Raw genomic sequence first — 22,602 nt, forward strand, 5'->3', positions numbered from 1 at the left:
CTTTCCCTCGAAAGCATTTAAAGATGATCTTTACAGATGACGGTGGGTATGGGTATGGGTATGGGTATGGGTATGGGTTGGGTTATGAAAAGATTTAAAGAGACTAATCTTTGATGAACTTTTAATAAACTAATCCAACACCAGATATCACATCCCACTAACAAAGCGCATTAAACAAAAGGCAAAAAATGGTTATCTTTCTTATCTTATTTCAATTTGTGTCCCCATAATACAAAGAATTGCAGAGCAGTTTGATGTGCCATTTCACCTGATGGACGCCTATATTGACTTTACCTTCACTAGGTACATTCGCAAATTTCAATATGGAATTAATGAAAATAATGAAAGATAGCTATTGAGATAGAGAATATTGGGTTATCTATAAGTTCATCAGGCAGCTGAAGATGATAAAGCACTGAAACAGAAATGATTTTGACTTTGATGTTAATGTAAACTTCTCCACTCATTCATTCAAATTTTGTAGAAATGCACAGCATATAACTTGGATAAGGAAGATGAGAAAACTCAGTAACATAGGGTTATCTCAATGGTACCTTTCGCTCGGAGATCATCTCCGACCAGGGTTTCCTCCACCTCGAGCTGGTGCTTTGTACCCACCTCCACGATCAGGTGGTGTCGAAGACCCATATGGAGCAGTGTTTCCAGGTGCAGCATGTCCTGCAACACGTCTAGAGTGAGCATCATAGCCAGCTCGTAACCCAGGCACATTGTAACCTGGACCTCTCTGTCCATCATAACCAGGCCTCTGGGAATCATAAATGGATCCTCTTGGTCCTTCGTAACCAGGTCCTCGTTGGGAACCCCTTGCTGGATCGAAGTTGGGTCGTGTTGCAGTTGAACCAGTTTGAGGTCCTGTGTATACAGTTGCACCAGCATTGGATGCACCACCTACAGTAGCAGACAGCTGACCACGTCCCTATTGCACAATTTCAGTGAGTGGAAATCACTAGGAAAAATAAAACTCAATCAACATACTGATTTTGGAGTGTAAACCACCAGTCATGTCCATACTGCAATTGTCTTTTTATAATTGTATTGAAAGAGTTGAAATTACCAAAGGATGCTCCAATGATTAGGAATTAAAACTAAAGGAGGATTACAAAGTAGTTTAATAGAGGATGAACAGTCATCTTTGATGCCAAGCTAGCACCAAATAAATTCCAAAAGCCAACCAAAATCTTCACCGTAAAGTTGTCTCCATAAAAAGTTATATAAATCTTGTGGTCTAACTTCACATGATACGTTCAAACAAAGCATGGCATCTGGCCAGCAGGAAGAACCTGGCCTTTTGTGAAATGGAAGAGTAATGAAGCAAGTGGGAGTAGAAATATTTTGAAGAGAACAAACAAAAGGAATTAAGAGATTATACACCTTTTGCTGTAACTCGTATCTAAAACAAAAACTATGTAAAAGGGACTGCAACATAGACATATCCACGACTTCCCTATCCAACAATGCTCTACCCCCTGAGGTGAAAGTTAAAAGAAAACAAACTCCATGGGAACCCCACCTTTTTTTTTTTTTTTTTTTTTTTTGTTGCAAAAGACAAAACCTATAGACAAGGGAATAAATGATATAGAGGAGAATCGTCAACCCAAAAATTGGCCAAAAAATGGAACATTGGACCACCCCCATTTAAGAATTTGGTTAAGTTTGGAAATTTGAGAGGACACTTCTAAATTTCCTTCCACAAGTTGGCTTTGGTCATTATTGTAAGGAACTCATTAGCATTTTGCCATTTGTACCAAAATCAAAAAACATTACGCCTTAGGTTCTGAGGGAAACCTTCACAACGGCCCCGCTTACCAAAAGGGAAAAATAATTACACAATAAGTTTCAGAAACGCTGACCCGCCCTTTTCAGACATTTTGGAACAAACTCTCACTTAACTATCCTCATAAGTTCCCAACCAGATGAGAATTGAAAGCCAACCCCCTCATGACTCATCTTTTCTCTCTCTCTCTCTCTCTCTCTCTCACTAACAGCTCCTTGAACTTGGTGACATGTGGATGAAGCAAATCCAGCCAACAAGCCACAAGGAGATTCGGTCCCATTACTCAAAGTCTACCATCACATACAAAAAAAAAAAAAAAAAAAAAAAAAAAAAAAAAAAAAAAAAAAAAAAAAAAAAAAAAAAAAAAAAAAAAAAAAAAAAAAAAAAAAAAAAAAAAAAAAAAAAAAAAAAAAAANAAAAAAAGCAAAGAAAAATCATAATTTTCAACTAACCAAGGATGGAATCCTAAATAAAGAGATTATATTAGATTTGAAAAAATAATAAGAAACAGATATTTCTCGAATAACATGAATATAGAATGAAAATATTTGAGATCCCACATCAGTTGGAGAGGGGAATGAAATATTCCTTATAAAGGTGTGAAAATCTCTCCCTATTAGACGCGTTTTAAAACCGTGAGGCTGACGGTGACATGTAACGGCCAAAGTGGACAATATTTGTTAGCGGTGGGCTTGGACTGTTACAAATAGTATCAGAGCCAGACACCAGGCGGTGTGCTAGCAAGGACGCTGGCCCCCAAGGGGGTAGATTGAGAGATTTCACATCGATTGGAGAGGGGAACAAAGTATTCCTTATATGGGTGTGGAAATCTCTCCCTATAGACACGTTTTAAAACCGGAGGCCAACAGCGATACGTAACGTGCCAAAGCGGACAATGTTAGCGGCGGGTTTGGGCGGTTACAAAATAAGTCTCCTTGAAAGAACCAGAGAGTAAATTGAAATCTGACGAAGTATAGATTGGGATTGGAGCCCATAACTTTGTGCTCCTTTTGCTAGGTTATTTTCTTAAGGCCCTATCGTCTGTTTATTATTTATATACTCTCTCATATTTTCTCTGAATGAAAATTCAGTTTCTAATAAAAAAAAAATGTTAGCTTAAAACGTCTTCTCCCCCTAGAAAATAAGGCTTCTTTTCAGGAAGATAAACATTTCTGAACTTTCTCAACAATCGGGAAGGAGGGAAGCCCAGCTAAAACGTAGGCAGGAAAAGAGACCTCACAGCCCACCAAAAGAAGGAACTATAAAATTCAGGAACAAAATATTAATTCACGAAAACCAGAAAGTGGAATATATGAATGTGACAAACCTGGCCAACACCATAGCCGTCCTCATAAGTATTTTGTCCTGCTGGTTGCCCAGAAGCCTCTATCTTATTGTTTTGGGTAGTACCATAAGGCCCAACTATGTGCAGTCGTCAAATATCAGCGGTAGATAAAGGGAAATTCAAGACGGGTAAAACATAATCCAACAGAAAGCCTGAAATAAAGGTGAGGAGTAATACCATGTCTTCTGTCTAAACTAGCAGTATTTGTCAACTCTGCCCTAAGCTTCTCCAGCTCCCTAGCCATAGTGACATAATTCTTTTCCATTACTTGAAGTGACTCAAGATGATCATTGTATAATTTTTTCTCATAGTCATAGGTCGCTCTGCAAGGTCAATAACTAGGTCATGCCATTTTCCAAACAAAGAACTCAACCCAAACAAGTTTAAAATAGGAACTCCCTAACCCTAAATGCAAGAAACCTTGCATTAAGGGGTTTTCTTTCCATATCCTTCTTTGTTTGAAGTGACTCAAGATAAGGACGCGTAAGCCTAGTAGGGATAACTAAGGAAACTGAACCATAGAAGATGAAAACTGAATTTGATTGAATCCACAAAGGCATCCTACACAAAAACTAACATAAGTAGTTGTGTGAAATCTTAAAAATTCCCTCTAAAAGGTAAATTCTATGCAGATTACTCACCTACAATGCTGATATTCCTGCTTCAAACTCTCAAGTTCTGACATCAAAACTGGAACCTGCTGCACGTCTGCATGGGCCCTCTGAAGATCTTGGGTCAAATGTTGCACTCTAGTAATAAGTTCTTGCCTTGCTACAATCAAGTTCTGAGCTTCTGCTTTTGTCTGCTGCAATTCTAACTTAATTGGCTCAGCTGCTTGTAATTCAGCTTCCATCTTTGCAATCTTATCAGAAAGATTCCTTGTTTGCTGTTCTCTTTCAGATTTCACAGCTCCTATTTGAGCATGAAGAATCTGCAACTCATGCTGCGCAGCAGCAAGCTCTTGCCTCAAGGTTCCATGGGTAGCAGCGAGCCTCTGATTCTCGGTTGCGAGTTTCTGTATCTCAACATGTTGCCCAGCTAGCTTCTGTTCCATTACTTCTGGAGGAGGCAATATGTCAAAGGGAGGAAATGTAGCTGGTGGAGGACGAACCCCATGACCAAATGCTTCTGGATGCAGTACACCAGAACCTGGAAGAGGACGCCTTGTATGTGGAGGCGGAAAGCGACCTTTACTGCCCATTTTAATAGCTAGAAATCACCTGCGTTTATAGAGAATATAACACAGACACCATTACTTCAACTGGCTAACAACCAACCAAAATCAAAGAACTGTTGCTAACCAAGTAGCTAAAAGCCAATATAGGCAAGAAAAGTCCTAAATATGTAAACTTAAAAATCATTAACGAAATAACACTTCATTTCGTAACCTAAATTGTAAGGTGCGCAACAATACAGCAAATCCAAAATTGAATTCGTTAAAGAAATAACACTTCTCGAGTGTACCCAATGAAAAAGAAAATCACACATACCATCAAAAAGCATCGAATAAACTAGACAATGTTCATTGATGCACGGGAACATGAGCGTTCGTTCTTGCTGAAAGAAAAGTTTAGGGTTTTCAAGAAATGAGAAGGACGATAAAAACCAGAATATTGGGTAGGTTTATATACCTTCGGCAATCAACCGACACCGGAAAACTCATCGGCGGAGGAGGTTGAAATCGGAGAAGTAAAGAAATGAGAAGAGTTCCTCGCCACTGTTGTTTTTAGGAAGAAGAAGAAGAACCCGCCATGACAGTCCCAATTTTAATTTCTTTTATAATATATATATATATATATATATTATTATTATTATTATTATTATTTTTGGATGAAAACCATTTTTATTTCCAAATTTCTAAATAATTATTTTAATTACATTAAATCTGAAAATTAAAAAATAAAGTAGGAATATAATGTCTCTATTTTAATTATAGCAATGGTAGGAATTGTTGTAATTAAACCTTACGAATAATAATTGAATTATAATTTAATAAAATTAGATTTTAAACAATAATTATAATCCAATCAAATTCTTAATCTGTAAAATATTACGATGTTTATTTAAATAATAAAAAAGAATGTCGTGGAAATATATTTCTCTTATTCCAAAATATTTTTATTTGTAGTTCTTAGAACAGAGTAATTATAGAAGAAATTTGAGCAACTCATGCATCTAACTTGAGGAATCTCTTTATGATACCCATCATCTCTCCACCAGGGAAGCGCCCAAGACATCCCTTGGCAGCTGATATCTCATCAAACTCACAAACTGAGTCCCCACCAAAGGCTTGGGAGTCTTTGCTTCTCTCTTCTGAAACCCAGTCCAAGTCCTCACTGGCTACGATCGTCGGGAGGGGAAACGGGTCGAGAGAAATGCCTGCAATTACCGACTCCCCGCCCACGGCGCCTACAAAGTCTTTCAATCTGCATATTGTAAATGGAACTGGCTCAAAGCTGTGATCTCCATACTCAACTGGAGTGGAGTGGTCTCCTGTCACACAGAGGTAGTACTGGAACTTGCCAGTAGATTCTGCCTTCCATAGAAGCTTGGCTAGCTGTCCTATTGCTCTATCTACAGCTTCCATTCCCTTAACTTTGAATATAGTTGCCTTATCGTGCCCCGCATCGTCTATTGCCTACAAGATTGGTCGCCAACCACGCCATGAGATCAACTTCGAATATGGTCATAAATCAACAAAACCATTATGAAAAAGCCATAATCTTGTAGCAGTGGTGGGCTTGGCATAGCAGCAAATGCAATGATAACTTTTATAAGATATTAACGAATGGACGAGTTTTTGAGAGTTGAGGAGAAAGTGGAGCTACCTTAACATGAAGGAACCCAAAATCATAACCATCTGTCCGACCTGGTTTGAGCTCATTTTCTCCTGGCACAAAAACATTGGGGCAAGATTGCAAAGGAGCTGAGAGTCCCTTTGCGATTGCAGTAGCTTTAGAGGTTAAGAGTGTTCGATAATCTCCAGTTGCTCCTGGAGCATCTAGGATATCGATTCCTAGCGATAAGCCGAGCCCAGCAATAATTTTGGTGGGAGCCACCATGCATGGCCACAACTCATGTTTCTTCTCAAATGGAGGAACCTGTTATGCAGAATGCAAATTATCAGTCCATTGAAGGTCGTCAATGCACTTGCTATCATGGAATAACACCTCACTAAAAGACTCAATGAAAGATCTCAAGTTTTCTACCCGATTCGAATTATATAAGTTTTTCAAGAGCATGATTTACGCATCGTATTGAAACCGGGTCTATCTTTCATATATGTAAGAGGGCAATGGTACAAACATCATACCCAGAGCGGAGTATATATCTTGATTTGATCAACAGATGGTGCAGCCAAACAAAAGGAAGCATGAATACCAACATAGCAGTCTCATGAATAAAAAACCTCAGAGCAAATAGCATAGTAGAAAATATAAAAGAACAAACCTCAATTCGAATCCCACAACCTCGTAAAAGAACAAGATTGGCTATGTTCTTCCCTTCCGCTGCACGCTTTGCATTTATTGGGTGAGAGACCAGGATTCGTGAGATTTCCTTGGATAGCTCATTAACAACAGCTGCAGTAAGCTTTGCTTCCTTAGAATCATCTAAAGCCTCTGCTTGCAAAAGCAAGCGGTTGTCCTTCAAAGGGTCTGTTCCCGATATATTCCCACTCAAATTTGGTCCTTTAACAACCACGCCACATCTATGCTCTGTGGCATACCTGTAGGGAGAAAAAGAAAAGAGGATGAGATAAATCTTATTATCTAGCCTTGGAATTAAATGCCTCGAGCAAATAACAGCAGAGTTGATAATAATGAAATGTTTCCCGATAAAATATGGCTATTTGTAAACTGATAGAATGAACCAGACAGGAAGAAACAATCGCTGATTTTAATGATGTAAAGAGAAAAAACTACCTCACTCTAACTTCATACTCTGGGAAACTTGGTATCTTCAGTCTATCAAGTGATGCGCATAATATTGGCCCTTCCTCCTCAAAGTGTCTATCAGCCCTCCTACTGGTTACTATTCCCGACTTCTCGTCCAATGTAGCAAAGTTCGACTGTAATTGTGAAGCCACTAGTCAATTTGCAGACTAAAAAATGGGGGAGGAAAATATACTGATGCTCTATCCACAATTCCCAACAAATATAGCCAGAAGAATAGAGAAGATGAAATAGATAAAAGCAGTGAGAAGACAAGGTACGAATATAGTAACAACGAAAAGAAAACATCCAGCTAAGCCAATAATCGCCTTCTCTTTAATCTTTTCATTACTAAACTAAAATCCTAGACTAACAAAATATTATTATGTTTCTATCCTATATGCATTCTAGTTTCAAGAGAGACTGATAAATTATTAAAAAGTAATGTAATTTAAGGGGAAATTTTTGGGAAGTGCACCTTGAACGCAATATCTCCAGGTGACATAGCCAATCCAGCTCCCATGGATTCGAATGCACCTCGACCCCTATAATATACTCTAGGGTCATAGCCCAAAAGAGAAAGATGAGCTGTGTCACTTCCACAACCCAACCCTACTTCGACAGGGTCCATGAGACCATTAACTCCAGCAGAAGCAATTGCATCCAAGTTAGGAACTTTGGCCACTTGCAAAGGAGTCTTAAATCCAAATTTTGGTATCGAGACATCACCCAACCCATCGATCAGCACAAATGCCACTCTTCTCTTAGGTTGCTGGGAAGTAACCATGGCTGCACAATCTGGGAGCTTCAGTTCACTCTTTCCTACTTCCTAAATATCAAACAGGTTCTAAAAAACAATACCAGTGAATAAGAGTTGTAATGTAACAAACCCAACAAAGAGCAAATAAGAGTTTGCATGGTCCATTTCATTTTTTTTAAAAAAAATCTTTTGTTTACTTACAACTGTTTTTTTTCCAATTTTGAACTCCTTTAGGCCAATTTAATAACTTCTTTTTTAAAATTTAGCTTATAAATACTACTTATACCTATGAATTTCTTGATTTTGTCATATATTTTTTCTGCATGTTTTCAAAATCCAAGTTGAATAAACAAACTTATTTTGTTGACAACAAACAACTAAAAACAGCTATCAAACAGATCAAGTCCTATAAACAATTTATCCCAGAAAAAATGTCAGGGAAGAAAAGAAAAAGAATCGCCTAACGAAATGGCAGTTACCCAGAAATAGTTCAAATACACAGCAAAAAATCTGAATCCGATCAATTATCCACGCAATGTCAATTGGAAAACTACCCAGAAATTCCTATAAACATGCACGGGCGCAGCCTGTCAATAATGCAGAAGCTCAATAATACTTGCAAAGGAAAAACAAATGAATTTCCTTCAAATCATCCGTCCAAGCTTTCGGAAATAAATTGCACTTGAGATCAATCATATAACATCACTTCTAAGCAAACTCAACTTCAAATTCCATAGCAGACAGGTAAAGAAATAAAAAATTCATCGAAATCGTTGTAGATAGCGAGAAAACCCGTACCTCTAGAGCCTCAGCACAACCATTACAAATCAAATTCGTAGTTAGGTTTGAGTTATACCTAGAACAAAACGGAATTGGAACACTGTGTGAAATTCTGCTTTTGGATGGTCTATAACGAGTTACGAGCACTTTCCACCGATGCCACTTTATTCTGCTTTCTGCATCAATATCGAGAGAGGAAATGTTAAAAACTCCAAAAGCAAAAGATTAGATTCTCGAAAATGTAATACACTGATCGACGAATGTAACAAATAATACGACAAGAAAATATAGTTTTGAATTGAACAAGTAAGATAATTACAACAACGATTAAGGATTAAGAAGACGAAACTAAAGGATCCAGAAAGGGCTCCCATTGAAGAAAAAATTCTAAAAAACGCTTGCGATTACTTTATTTGTAAGGGTTGCAGCAGGCTGATGAGAACCTGTGGAGCGATCTGTTTATTGAGAATGATAAGAATCCGATTACTGTTGGCCGGAGAAGGAGAGAGAGCGCCGGCGGGAAATTAACGAGGGACAGAGACAAAGATAGAGTAAGATTCTTCAGAGTGCTGGGACGAGGGCTTAGAGAATATTTTTTTAGTTAAATTAATAATTAAAACTTAGCATAAATATATATTTAAAATTATATTATTATTAACTTTCTAAACCCAATTTGGTCTCTATAAAACTTTTTTTTAAAAATATGTTCGAATTATGTAATTTTCTTCGTTAAAATTAAATAAAAATTAACTTCAAGTTAATCGTAGATATTAATTTCAATATTTATTTAAAGTAAATTGATTAAATCAAAATAGAAAAATAAATAAATAAATAAAATTTAGTCTATTTAATAATTTTGATTTCATTTTCAAAATATTTTATTTTGTTTGTGAAGGATAGAGTAATTTCAAAATTTCAACCACTTATTGTTGGAGCCGTAGAAATTATAGCTATTTTTTTTATAATTAATAATGACTTATAATTAACATAATATTTACTTTATTAATTCTTAAAAACAACCATAATATAAACTTATGTTCCTCCTAACCTAAAGTTCTAAATTTATCATTTTCGCCCTATTTTACAAATTATTCACTTGTTTTAGTAAGGTCGAAAAGGACATTTCATATTCTATGAATAACTTCAATTTAAAAAAAAAAAAAATTAAAATTGCAAATCTTGGCGCTGTAGCTGATGTTTCTAAAAAATGCTCTTTCTTTCACCTCATGCAATCTTTCACCCTCCTTGCCATCTCCTTCCTGCAAGCATCAACCAATTAAACGCGTTAAAATTTGTTGTACCCTAAGCCCATCGGGGGTCGGAGGAGTTATTTGATGAGACCACCACATAGTGATCATGTAACAACCATATTACACTACTACTACATATTATTCTCTTTGGATTTTTCCTCTCGGGCGAGAGGACTCCAACCAATATGAGATCTCAAAGATCGGAAGTCATTCACTTTTATATCCGACAGTGATTAGAAAACGAAAAATCTAGTCTGACGGTTATTAAAAAGCAGTCTCGACAAGAGATATGTTCATACCTCATAAGTTTTCTATCGAGATTTGACGTAGATAGAAGACCTCTATTCTCTTCCGCCCTTCTCAAAAGATATGGCATCACCATATCCACAGGGCCAAATGGCATGTATTTGCTAACTTGAAACCCTGCATTTCTCAACCCAAAGGAAAGAGCTTCCGACATTCCATACAATTGGGCAAACTCCAACTTGTGCTTCAACTTCCCGATCCCTATCTCATATGCTTTGGCAGCCGCCAATTTCCCTACACAACACACACACACACACACACCCGACACCGGTCCGATCACGAGAGTTTTATCAAACTATAAAAGCGAAATTAGAAACTAAATAGTTGTTACCTGATTCAACGTTGTGGGTTGCAAGAATAACACCACTCGAGCTTTTAACGACGTTGTCGAGTAAGAACGACGCACAACCATTGTAGCACGAGTGAGTATCGAGAATGGTATCGTGAATGGGAGACGGAAACCCTAAAGACAACGCGAGTTTGGATTCACTAGACATATAAGCACCCCTCACTAGCTTAATCCCAAGAGGAATTTTCATATTGTCAGCAGCCTTAGTAACCAACAACAATCGGTCTTTGGCGTCCTTCAAATAGGCTTGGACAGTGCCATAGACGATGGGATTATGGTCTTTGTTGTAATCAATGGCGGCAGAGTAAGTGAAGTAATCAATGGCGGGTTGAACTTTGGTGTGCTCGGCATCGATGGCTAAAGGAACGTTGGCATCAGCAGAGGCTTGACAGATTTTCATGAGCCTTTGGTGGCTGATTTGGAGGCTTTTCTCTTCTTCAGGAGTTAAGGGAGTGGGGTGTTTGAGGGTGTGGTATAAAGGGCTCGAGTCTGAGAAAATTGGTAAGGTTTTGAACTTCCATGGGAGATTTAAACAAGGGTTTTTGTGTTGCCATCTTAATAAATCACTCACTCTTTCAAGCAATCTCAATGGGCAAATTGCACTAACTTTAGCCACCACAAAACTTGCCTGTCATTGTCAAATACAAGAATTTTCTCAGGAAACAAACACAAAGATGCCAATTTTGAAATGTTTTCCATTCATCGACAAAAATAAAACAAAATGCTATTAAATTATCCTTCCTACCACATATGACGTGTTTTATATGTGACGTGTTTTAGCTAGTTACGTATCTGCTAGGGAGATGGTAACGGCCCGTTTTCCCTTTCGAACTTCACCTCAAGGCTTTAGAAACGGCCTAGGCCCACCGCTAGCGGATATTGTCCTCTTTAGGTTTTTCCTTTCGGACTTCATCTCAAACCTTTAAAACGCGTCTACTAGAGAAAGGTTTCCATATGTGTTTCATTCTCCTCCCCAACTAATATAAGATGTTTTCACATCCTTATAAAAAATGTTTTATTTCTCTCCCCAACTAATGGAGGATTTCACAATCCACCCCACTAGGAGCCAACATTCTCAATGACACACTGCTTGAAACCTACTATCTATAACAGTCTAAGTCCATCCACTAGTAAATATTGACCGTTTTAGTATTTTACATATCGTTGTCAGTCTCACAGTTTTAAAACGCATAGGTTAGAAAGATGTGTACACACCCTCTTAATGAATGTTTCTTTTTTTCTATCTCGGGTCTCACATAGATAAACATGAAAAATTCCATCTTTTTATATAAATTGGCACCCACGTGGCAATTTATTAACCATAAAAGAAAGCGACGTGGCAGAAAAGTCTAATTTAATGAGCGTTGACCATTCCAGAAACGAAAGGAATATTCTTTTATTTGACTTTTATTTATTTATTTATATAAAATGAAGTCTGGCACACTCAAACCAGAGCTTATCGGAAATAGAAATGCCGTAATTTAAAAGCTAAGTTTAAATGTAATTAAAATAAGATAAATATGGCAGAAGATTAGCTTAAATCTCAATTAAATTCTTAAACTTGCTCTCTTAGTCTAGAATTTTAATTTTAATTAATAATTAGTTGGAATGACTTCATGAACTAATATTTATTTAAACTTACATTAATTGCTAAAATAGTAATTAAAAAAAAAATTAGCAATGAAAATAGAATAGCCATGAAAACACGAGAAGAACAGGATCAAGATCAAGCGAACTTACAGAACCAGGCGGAAGCGATTTAATGGCTTCGATGGTTTTAAGAAACCCATCAAGATTCCGATCACATGATTCCTCGTCGTCGGCATATTCCAGGGCGTAATCAAGCATGCTCCTTAACCCGACGTCGTGAAGCCGTCGGACGGTTTTCCTAACCGCCGCGTCGTCCTCGCCGGCGCAGAAATGTCGGTAAAACGTATGCTTAACACTACCCAAAATCGCCTCACGAATCAATTCCACGTCCATCAGCTTAGAGTTCATGATCCATATCCCAGCATCGACGACAGGGCCGACGGCGGCGAGATGGAGATTGGCGGCGGCGCGTAAGAGTTCCAACGTCGAAAGAGACCCAAATAAGGCACTCGTGTCGGTGAAATCAACCGTGGGTGTCGCCGGAGAGCCGGTGAGATTGAGCGGAGAGGCGGAGGCAGCCGTGAAGGCGGCAGCGGGGGAGGAGGCGGCGGTGTTCAATAGCCGATCGAAAGTATAAAGAAAAAACCGCTTGGGGGTCTTCGATTGGGTTGCTAAAATTCTTCTAGCCATCCAATTTCGGAGAAAAAATTTCACTTTTTTTTTTCTTTTTTTTCTTTTTTAAATTTGTGCATTGAATTTTGTTGCTGACCTGTGGGTTTAAATAAAGGGAAAGATTTGACAGCTGGACAAGGGGAGGGGGGGTTTCGATCAGGTACTACACGTAAGTACCCATGCGGAAAATTAATGATCTGACGTGGACGAATCTTGAAGTAATCCACTTGCCTGTTAAAATAATAATTAATAAAACTATATCCATATTGGCAGTGATGGGTTTAGATCCTGTGGATTAGGGGGTGCTGACGTCATATTTCGAAGCAAAAAAGAAAAAACATGGATAGAAATAAATCAAAACAATTCTCTCCCAATTCCTTTGGATTCCGACATTTTGCCGTGTTTTGTGGGTGCTTTGGTTTTTTAATTGTCTGATTAAAATTAACCATATTTTTTTAATGGTTTTAACTTTTAACCGCGTGTTATTCATTTTCATTTACTCTTCTATTTAATTTCATGTTCTCCTTCCTTAAAGCCTTCAGTTCACCTTTTATCTTAAATACATTCCCAATAAATATTTTCTTAAATTAATACTAAAAAAATATCTCAGACTTTACGAATATTTTTATTAATTTAACATATATTTTTAATAAACTTATAATTCTTTTAAGTGTAAAATTAAATATTTAATTAATTTATATTCTATTTCTTAAATACCTTTTTATCCTTGTTCTATCCCTCCAATTCTCTGCATCGCTATTTGGCATTGCCCACCTCCCGATTCTGTGCCCTAAAACAGCAATATGAGATACTCATGGAGTCTGCTTGGTTTGCGAGCTCATTTTCGGTGTCAGCTCCTCCTTTCATCCAACTCCTCGCACTTTCAGGTTCTTTCCAATCCGAATCTGCCATCACTTCGCTATTTTTCACTGCTTCATAAGTATCCTGTTCACGACACGAGTATCGTTAATTCTAGATACTGCACGCCTCGAATGCTCTCGTCCGAACCGGAGATTGGACAGAAGGACTCTGCTCACGCTGTTGTGTTTGATATTTTCTCTAAATGTCGGGATGTGGATGAAATTAGGAAAGGCTTAGAGTCGAGTGGTGTTGTTATTAGTCATGATTTGGTGTTGGAGGTGTTGGGGAAGCTTGAGTCGAACCCTGATGAGGCTATAAGGTTTTTCGGTTGGGTTTCGGGGGATTATGGCGAGAAACTTAGCTCCAAGTCGTATAACTTGATGCTTGGAATCCTAGGAGTTAATGGCCGTGTTGAGGAGTTTTGGGATTTGAACTGTGATATCAAGAAAAAGGGTTATGGGATATCTAAAAGTGTACAGAATAAGGTATTGGAGAAGTTTGAGAAGGATGGATTGGAGAGTGAAGCTGAGAGGTTGAGAGACGTCTTTGCATCAGGATCTATTGACAAGTCTCCCGAGAAGATGGGTTCAGTCGTTTGCAAACTTGTTAGGAAAAATGTGTGGGGAAATGATGTTGAGCAGCAATTGCGTGATATGAACGTTTCATTTTCAAGTGATATGGTTAAGATGATATTGGAGAATCTTTGTACAGAACCAGCAAAAGCATTTATATTTTTCCGGTGGATTGGTGAGAGTGGGATGTTTAAGCATGATGAACAGACTTATAATGGCATGGCAAGGGTGTTAGGTAGGGAAGATAGTATCGATAGATTTTGGAAAGTAGTTGATGAAATGAGGAGCCATGGTTACGAAATGGAGGTGGAGACATTTTCTGAGGTGTTGAGACGATTTTGTGCAAGAAGAATGATTGAGGAGGCTGTAAACTTATATGTGTTTGCAATGGCAGGAGGCAATAAGCCTTCGGTTGATTGTCTTACTTTTCTGTTAAAGAAAATAACAGTTAGCAAGCACTTAGATCTTAGTATGTTCTCAAGGGCATTGAAGATATTTACAGAGACAGGCAATGCATTGACGGATTCAATGGTTTTTGCAGTTCTCAAGTCTCTGTCTACTGTTGGTAGGATTGGAGAGTACAACGAGGTTTTAAATGCAATGAAGGAGTATGGATACGTATTTAGTGGCGGTTTGAAGAGAAAGGTAGCATATCAACTTAGTAGTACTGGAAAAAGTGATGAAGCAAATGATTTCGTGAATAGCTTAGAAGCTTCTGGCTGTAATTCAGACAACAAGACCTGGGCAGCTCTGATTGAAGGTTATTGTGTTGCTGGAGATCTTGCTAAAGCTTCTGATTGCATCCACAAAATGTTTGAAAAAGGCGTGGACTGTTGTGCTGGATATGCTTTGGATTTAGTGGTCAATGCTTACTGTCAAAAGAAACGCGAAACTGATGGTAGCCGTCTTCTCTGTGATCTTGTTGATGAAAAGCAGCTAAAACCATGGCATTCTACATATAAAGAATTGATAAACAAGCTATTGGTTCGAGGGGAATTCAGAGAAGCTTTGAAATTGTTGGGGATGATGAGAAATCATGAATTTCCACCATTTATTGACCCCTTTATTTTGTATGTATCAAAGTCTGGAACAGCTGATGATGCCATCGGCTTCCTGAAGGCCATGACATCGAAGAGTTTTCCTTCTACGACAGTATTCCTCCATTTGTTTGAAGCATTTTTCCAAGCTGGAAGGCACGGAGATGCTCAAGACTTCCTTTCAAAATGTCCAGGTTACATTCGTAATCATGCTGATGTTCTGGAGCTTTTTAATTCTACGAGGCTTGTAGAAGCTGCTTCTCCTCCCCCAAATCTGGCTTCTTAGGCTTCCATATAATTTCTCTCTACAATGTAGTTTATGAGGTTTCATGTGGAGTTTAATCAATTTAAAGGTTTTGTTTCAAATACATCTGTTCCTCAAAAAATTTATTGACCTAACGGAAGCATGTTTAGATTAATTTCTTTTATAGAGAATAAAAATCAAGGTAACAAGTTTCCTGTGATCAAGGAAAGTCCAGTTTCCTACAACTTCCTATCTTATTTATGTAATGTAGGGTCTCTAATTTGTACCCTCCTCTAAAAGTATGTGTTATCTATAATGATAATAATACTAGTCCCATTTGATAACCATTTGGTTTATGAAAATCAAGCCTATAAATGCTACTTTCACCTCACCCATGAATGATTAACTTGTTTTATTATGTACTTTTCACACTTGTTTTATTAACTTGTTTTAGTGTTTGGAATTTGTCTAAGAATTTAAAATGTTTTCTTAAGAAAGATAGATGTGATGAAAAAACAAGCACAGTTTTCAATATCAAATGGGTCTAATTGTTAGACAAAATCAGCTGATTAATCTTTCAAAACCTTATTTTAGTTATTTTTTTCATCATCTCTTCATACTTTTTAAGTGCGACACAGGGAAGGCGGAGAGAGGATACTCTTTAAGTGTGATACAGGAAAAATGCAGAGATGATTTATTTGAAATTTACCGTGCGAAAAACATCAATGAAGTGACTGATTCTTGACTCTTGTACAGGTTCCTATTTAAGTTTTATGTAGAATATAGGAAACTTCCAGAAAAGCTGAAAATTCAGGCCGCCATCTCCAATATGTTGCTCTCAACACTTCTTGGCTGACAAGAATATCAGGTAAAATTCTGTAGGTGCTGCTGTATAAAGGTATTATTGTATGGTAAAGCCCTCAACTATGCTATTCTTGGACTTTAGAGTAAGTTGCGCATGTCTGCAAGCATTCTGCCTTGTTTACTTTATTGTTGTAGTTTTTTATTCATGCATAAAAGTTCTCACTCCATGTGTTGAAGGTTTTCATTGTGCTAAACGAGTGAAAAAAATGTAGCATGTGTTCTAACCCATAATGAACTTGTCTGAAAGTTTTTCATTCTTAGTATTTCAAGGAAGACAACTGATTTGGTTAACATTCAAAACATTTGTTAGCACTACATAATGATGTTAATCGCCTACCTGACTCATAATTTACTTAATCGTGTTAGAGCTTATCAATTCTCCATAATGATGTCCTTTCCTTCTAATTGATGTGAAATTTTGGTGGATCTTATATTCATGGTACCAATACTAATTATGTTTACATTGCCTTGAGTTTTTTTTCTAATATACTTGAAAAGTGATACAGATATCTATCTTTGGTTTAAAGCAAAGCATGAGATTCTAGCTTGTCATTGCAGCAAAGGTGATAAAGAAAATGTTGATTATAATACATTATAACGCATAGCAAGCATGGAACATCAAATGTCCCATCAGTATGTTAGCAAACGTAAAACTACCTAGTCTCATTAGCAGTCACTTTTGACAAAGCCCTTGACAGTCTAGCTTTCTTTAAGCCACACATGTTACTTTCCAGAGTTTATTTAATGGCTTAAAAGTTCAAAACTCATTTCAAATTTGAAAATGCACGGATCTTTGTCTTAGTTATATTTTCAGGTTGGTTTACTTATACTTTCCTGTGTTTAATGACTTCAAACGTTCAAAACTCATTTCAAATTTAAAAATGCTCAGAACTTTCTCTCGGTTATATTTTCATGTAGGTTTACTTGTAGCATGTGGCATTAAATATAACTTGTAATAGTTGTCTATTTTTTAGTACAATAATTGTGAGGGTAAGAGATCCAACCATCAACGTTACGTTTGGAACGGTAAGATGCACTTTATCCACTAAATTATGTATGGATTGACTTAATAAATGTATGTTGCTAACTAGTTTTTTTTTTTTCCTATTGTATTGATGCATCATGGATCCTGTGATCTCTCATATTGATGCATCATTGTATTGAAACATTCCTTATAAGGGCGTGGAAACCTCTCTCTAGTAAACGTGTTTTAAAACTTTGAGAGAAAATCAAAAAGGAAAAGTTCAAAGATGACAAGGAAGAGCCGGGTCCCTTAACTTCACAGAAGAGGGAGAACACTTTATAGAGGAAAGGAAGCACTTGACCAACTGGTGCGCTCGCTGAAGTTGTAAACGAAATACAGCACGTAGAAAACGACCTGTATCTGCTAGTGGTGGGCTTGAACTATTACAAATGATATTAGAGCCAGACACCGAGCGGTGTGCCTGCGAGGACGCTGGGCCCCAAGGGGGATGGATTGTGAGATCTCACATCGGTTGGAGAGAAGACCGAAGCATTTCTTATAAGGGTGAAATCTTGAGGGGAAGCTTGGAAGGAAAAATTTAAAGAGAACAATATCTGCTAGTGGTGGGTTGTGTAGTTGATTTTTTCAAAGTAAAAGGACGAAGAAGATGCTATATCATTTTTTGGGCTAGATTTCATAGTTTTGATGTCTGATACTTGGCTTTTCCTCCCCATATTGTATTGAGTAGCAATTCTTTTGGCAAGCCAAGACACATTTTGCCAAACATGTTGATTATGACGTGTCCATGAGCAAAACGATATGAATGAGACTAAACGAGACAAGGGGGGTTGTATCATTTTGCTGTGTTCGTTACCGGATTGGAGATTATACGAAAGAAAATAGAGAGAGTAAATGTAGAACAAAGAAATAGTCTTCATTGGTGTTGGAGCCTTTTGATTGTCAACTTCAATCCTTGTAGTGTTCATTAGAATGTAGGCAGCAAACAAAAGACAACTTAGGTTCTTACAGACAGTGTGACAAAATTGTCATCATTTTTCTATGATTAGTAGCTATTGCTCCCCCCACTTGCTGTTTATCCCTTTCTCACAACATTTATTGCAGAAACCAGCGATGGAGGTGCGCTTGGGGGGACCAACTTTGCTAAATCCTTAGCCATTTCAGACCTTCAAATTCCCATTGGGAGGATTATTATCTTGCTGTTTCAACAAAAAGAAAAAGGTTAGTTTCCCCCACTATTATCTAAGAACTCATCGCAGTTTCAGGTTTGGATCAGTTCATTATTTTTTTTGCTTAATATTGGATTAGAAATCTGATTAGTGAAGGAATGAAGATCTGCTGTGATTTTATATTGTTGAGTACAAATTGAAAGCTTTAAACTTGTAATTTAAAGTAATCCAATTCTATTAATCAACTTTGGTCTAAATCAAAAATAATATCTACCCTTATAATGATTATAAAAAAGATCCAAAAGAGGAGAACAATGATAGTAACACAAAAGAGAATTTCAAAATCAAAACCATATCCTAAAATTCAAGTGGTTTTTTATATGTTTGGAAGATGTAATGTTTTTGGGAGGCAAATTACCCCCAACAGAAGGGTGTATTGATTGATTGAACTGTAAAAATAAAGAAATAAATAAAAGATGAATGGACCAAATTAAGGTGTGAAAAAGGGGATGGAAATTCAAATAAAATGAAGTGATTCCCCTTTAGAGAAAAGAGAGAAAAAAAAAAATGGGACACCATGTTCCCTCATACAACTTTTTACCCTAAACCATCCTTGTCTACTCTGTACTGTCTTTCATTATCTCTTTCACTTTCTTGTCAATGACTTGGACACGCATACTCTTTTGCTTTGAAATGGTGGTGACCTAACTATGGATTTTGAAGCTTTTTTTCATCTTGGGATCTTGGGGCCTTGTAAAGGAGTAAATTTGAACTTAGTTTTTATCTAGTCAGAGTATTGAAAACGAGCACTTTTAGTCGTCGTGATTTGTATTATGTTTTTTTTTTTCTGTTCTTAAAGTTTCAAAAGTACCATGTTTGGTCGGTAGAGTTTAAATTTTGTTTTTATTTAGTTATTAAAATATGCTGTTCATTTTTAATGGTCCTTAATTGTGAGATTGCGCATCGGTTGGAGAGGGGAACGAACCATTCATTATAAGGATGTGGAAATCTCTCCCTAACATACGATTTTTAAAATCGTGAGACTGATGACGATACGTAATAGGCCAAAGTAGACACTATCAATTGGTAATGGACTTGAACTGTTACAAATGGTATCAGAGCCAGATACTGTGCGATGTGCTAGTGAAAACACCGGACCTCAAAAGGGGGTGAATTGTGAAATCCTATATCGGTTGGAGAGGAGAAACGAAACATTCATTATAAAGGTGTGAAAACTTTTCCCTATTAGACACGTTTTAAAATTGTGAGACTAGAACTAGATAGAAACCGAATTCAAATTCTCAGAAATATCGAGAAGTAACACTACATAATCTTTTTAATCCTTGAAAACACCCACAATCCCAACATCTTCAATTACCCAATTGAAATTCATCCATATGCATGCTAAAGAAGCTTCCTACCAAATCCCACTAGAGAAAAGAGAGAACAAAAATGGGTCAAACTCTCAAAACATTTGGATTTGGAAGACCATATTGCATCATTTCAACTTTGAAATATATAGGCATTTGCATTGTCTACTTATTTAGTATACCTTATGGCTTATAGATTTTGAAACAAGAAAATGTCTCTTCCCTCCCACTCATTTTTATTTTTATTTATTTATTTTTAAACAAAGTTGCCCCTTTAATAGGACAGACGGGTCCTTTTGATAAATAGGACATATTTGTCATGTTAATCGAGGATATGATATCTTAACTAGATAGATTAATTTCATCACAATTTCAATAGACCCGTTGATATTAGTATATTATTAGTCACAAATCAACATCCTAACCCTTATATTGAACGAAACTTTTCAAAAACAAAAGGTAGAGCTTTTCAATGATTTGTATTGAACAAATTGTAGTTAGAATGTCATTGTAAATTTTAGTAGACCACTATGCATTTGCATTTGGAGTAGTGTCTTGTTATCACTTGTAATGAACCAAACACCTCGATCTCTACATCCACACGACAACATTTCACCAAGCATTTAAAACAATTCCGACAACAAAAAGAGAAAAACTTTTGTGAAAAGAACTTTACAAAAAAGGAGTATTTAATATGTTGTTGACAAAGGATACATACAAATTTTAGTAGACCATTACACAACACGATCGATGAAGATACTACTCAAACTTGTCTTAGTAACGTGTCACCCACCCAACGTTCATAAACGAGCGGGACCCACCAAAAAAATGTTAGGTAAAAATCAAATTAAAGGGTTTATTATGATACATTTTGTAGGGTTACGGAATATATTTAAAATTATAATGTTGAATGAATAAGACAATAAAGGAGTATAGCTGTTCTTGGAATTTTTGGGAATTTAATCTCTTTTTTCACTTTTGTCATTCTTTTATTAAAGTTTTATGGTCTTTTCTTATGCTTGGTCCATTCTACTTTATTTATATATTTATTTATTTATTATTATTATTATTTTTTATTGATTGTGGTCCTCTTTCTCTCTCTATATCTTCCCTAAATTTTGGGTCTAATTTCAATGTATTTTAACTTATTATATATTTAAGTCTTTAAGAAATTTGAGTTTCAGATAAGTTTTATATACAGTTATTTTCCGATCGAACTATCACAGAGTTTAAAATTTTAATTTACTATTTATAGTATACTCTCGTGAGGAAAAGAGTAAAATTAATTCTTATTTTAATTCGGGATAAAAGAAAATTACATTGAAATTAATATTTGTATTTATAAAAAAATTGAGGGTTGTTTAAGTAATTGAAGCGTAATGGAAAATGGAGAATTGTCTGAAATAAAAGAGGAGGAAGGGGGAATGTTTCAAACATGATAAAATAATTGAAACAAATATATTAGAGAAATATTCCTTATGTCTGTGTTTTTCTTATTTTATTTTTTTTAATATTCCATATAAATGAATGAGACACTTCACTCAAATATTTTAAAATTTTATTTAGAATTAAGTGGATATAGTCTTCAAATTTTAAAATTTTAAGAATATAATTACACATAATTTTTAATTTTAATAATTAAATGGATGTAGTTTCCAAAATTCAAGTTTTAAATAAATAACCCAACTCTAAATATTATATTATTTTATTTTACCAACACAACTAAATTTCTTATTTCTTTTTAAAATATCTATTTTTTTTAATTTAATAAACCTATAAAATTAAACTTTCATCCCTAAATGCTTAATTTTTTAAAAAAATCTAGAAATCACCTTTTACAAATTAATGGTGAGATCCCACTTCCGTCATTTCTTATAGTGTACGAGAAGATGAGATAAAAACAGACAATATCTACTAGCGGTAGGATTAGACTGTTACATTGAAGTTGTAAGTAAACGAAAAATAAGAACAAGAGAATTGAAATGAAAAGACGAAGCTTTATACAATTAAACTTTATGAATCGAGAGACCACGAACCAAGCCGGGATCGTGTCAGCTCAACGATGGTTAAGAAAGTAGGAGTATATTAAAGGAATAAAGGGTTAAAAAGTGGAAAGATGATGATGGTGGAGAGGGGAAGGGGCAAGGGGGCACTGCTGCCACCACTGTTGAGCTATAATTGAGGAGGTGTTTGCACGCGCAGGCCCCTGCGAAGGGGGATAATATCACATCTATCACCAACAACAAATTATTTAGAGAGAGAAACCAAAACCCAATAAATAAATTTAAAAAAAAAAAAAATGTCAGCTTTTGCTTTTCCAAAAGCACTTCCTTTTTTCATCAGTTTTGGTGGAATGACTGTCTGCTTAACAATGCTTTCTCTTATACAAAGCCTACTTCTTCCCCCCTCCACCCTTTTAAAACGACTCCTAGAGTCTCTAGACATTAACTTCACCGTTTTAAAACATGTTTGTTAAGAGGAGGTTTCACACTTTTACAACAACGTTTCGTTTTCCTCTCTAATCGATGTGAGTTTTCATAATCCACTCTCCGAAACTTAGTGTCACTCGATATTTGACTCTACATTATTCTCATGATTTTAAAATGCATTTATGAGTAAAAGGTTTATACACACTTATAAAGAATGTTTAATCTTCTTTTCCCTCGTTCAGATGTTTGGAAAAAAATATTTGAATGTTTTGCAAGAAAAAAATGAACGTGTAAT

General features: G+C 36.2%; 4 protein-coding genes and 1 long non-coding RNA gene across 16 annotated transcripts; 2 read left to right on the forward strand and 3 right to left on the reverse strand.

Moving 5' to 3' along the window:
• Positions 1-170: 170 nt before the first annotated feature.
• LOC111487469 (protein FLX-like 2) lies at positions 171-4,901 on the reverse strand. Of its 2 annotated transcripts, XM_023134877.1 has the most exons (6): positions 4,772-4,901; positions 4,631-4,697; positions 3,782-4,360; positions 3,318-3,463; positions 3,123-3,217; positions 171-937 (listed from the first exon to the last, which is right to left on the reverse strand). In XM_023134877.1, exons 3-6 carry the CDS (start codon positions 4,339-4,341, stop codon positions 569-571), a joined length of 1,170 nt encoding a protein of 389 aa, XP_022990645.1. In that variant the 5' UTR covers positions 4,342-4,360; positions 4,631-4,697; positions 4,772-4,901; the 3' UTR covers positions 171-568. The 2 variants fall into 2 exon arrangements, with proteins under 2 accessions (XP_022990645.1, XP_022990646.1); XM_023134878.1 differs by lacking the exon at positions 4,631-4,697 and having other exon boundaries at positions 338-937.
• A 320-nt stretch (positions 4,902-5,221) lies between these two features.
• Positions 5,222-9,203, reverse strand: LOC111487437 (probable 2,3-bisphosphoglycerate-independent phosphoglycerate mutase). Of its 10 annotated transcripts, XM_023134836.1 has the most exons (8): positions 9,021-9,202; positions 8,689-8,788; positions 8,293-8,419; positions 7,551-7,901; positions 7,064-7,209; positions 6,591-6,867; positions 5,969-6,241; positions 5,222-5,778 (listed from the first exon to the last, which is right to left on the reverse strand). In XM_023134836.1, exons 4-8 carry the CDS (start codon positions 7,857-7,859, stop codon positions 5,308-5,310), a joined length of 1,476 nt encoding a protein of 491 aa, XP_022990604.1. In that variant the 5' UTR covers positions 7,860-7,901; positions 8,293-8,419; positions 8,689-8,788; positions 9,021-9,202; the 3' UTR covers positions 5,222-5,307. The 10 variants fall into 10 exon arrangements, with proteins under 10 accessions (XP_022990604.1, XP_022990608.1, XP_022990610.1 ...); XM_023134840.1 differs by lacking the exon at positions 8,293-8,419 and having other exon boundaries at positions 7,551-7,870; positions 9,021-9,203; XM_023134842.1 differs by lacking the exon at positions 8,293-8,419 and having other exon boundaries at positions 7,551-7,861; positions 9,056-9,202.
• Positions 9,204-9,588: 385 nt separating this feature from the next.
• LOC111487675 (proline dehydrogenase 2, mitochondrial-like) lies at positions 9,589-12,860 on the reverse strand. The gene is made up of 4 exons (XM_023135168.1): positions 12,258-12,860; positions 10,500-11,145; positions 10,162-10,402; positions 9,589-9,871 (listed from the first exon to the last, which is right to left on the reverse strand). Exons 1-4 carry the CDS (start codon positions 12,795-12,797, stop codon positions 9,832-9,834), a joined length of 1,467 nt encoding a protein of 488 aa, XP_022990936.1. The 5' UTR covers positions 12,798-12,860; the 3' UTR covers positions 9,589-9,831.
• Positions 12,861-13,500: 640 nt separating this feature from the next.
• On the forward strand, positions 13,501-15,759 carry LOC111487528 (pentatricopeptide repeat-containing protein At3g02490, mitochondrial-like). 2 transcript variants are annotated; one of them, XM_023134962.1, is made up of 2 exons: positions 13,574-13,666; positions 13,756-15,759. In XM_023134962.1, the coding sequence occupies exon 2, from the start codon at positions 13,772-13,774 to the stop codon at positions 15,533-15,535; it is 1,764 nt and encodes a 587-aa protein (XP_022990730.1). In that variant the 5' UTR covers positions 13,574-13,666; positions 13,756-13,771; the 3' UTR covers positions 15,536-15,759. The 2 variants fall into 2 exon arrangements, with proteins under 2 accessions (XP_022990729.1, XP_022990730.1); XM_023134961.1 differs by having other exon boundaries at positions 13,501-15,759.
• Positions 15,760-16,149: 390 nt separating this feature from the next.
• On the forward strand, positions 16,150-18,983 carry LOC111487147. Its single transcript, XR_002719002.1, has 2 exons — positions 16,150-16,361; positions 18,444-18,983. It is a non-coding gene; the product is annotated as an uncharacterized LOC111487147 (long non-coding RNA).
• Positions 18,984-22,602: the final 3,619 nt, after the last annotated feature.

Source organism: Cucurbita maxima, unplaced genomic scaffold (assembly GCF_002738345.1).
Source record: "Cucurbita maxima cultivar Rimu unplaced genomic scaffold, Cmax_1.0 Cma_Scf00012, whole genome shotgun sequence".
In the NCBI taxonomy this organism is placed as follows: Eukaryota; Viridiplantae; Streptophyta; class Magnoliopsida; order Cucurbitales; family Cucurbitaceae; genus Cucurbita; species Cucurbita maxima.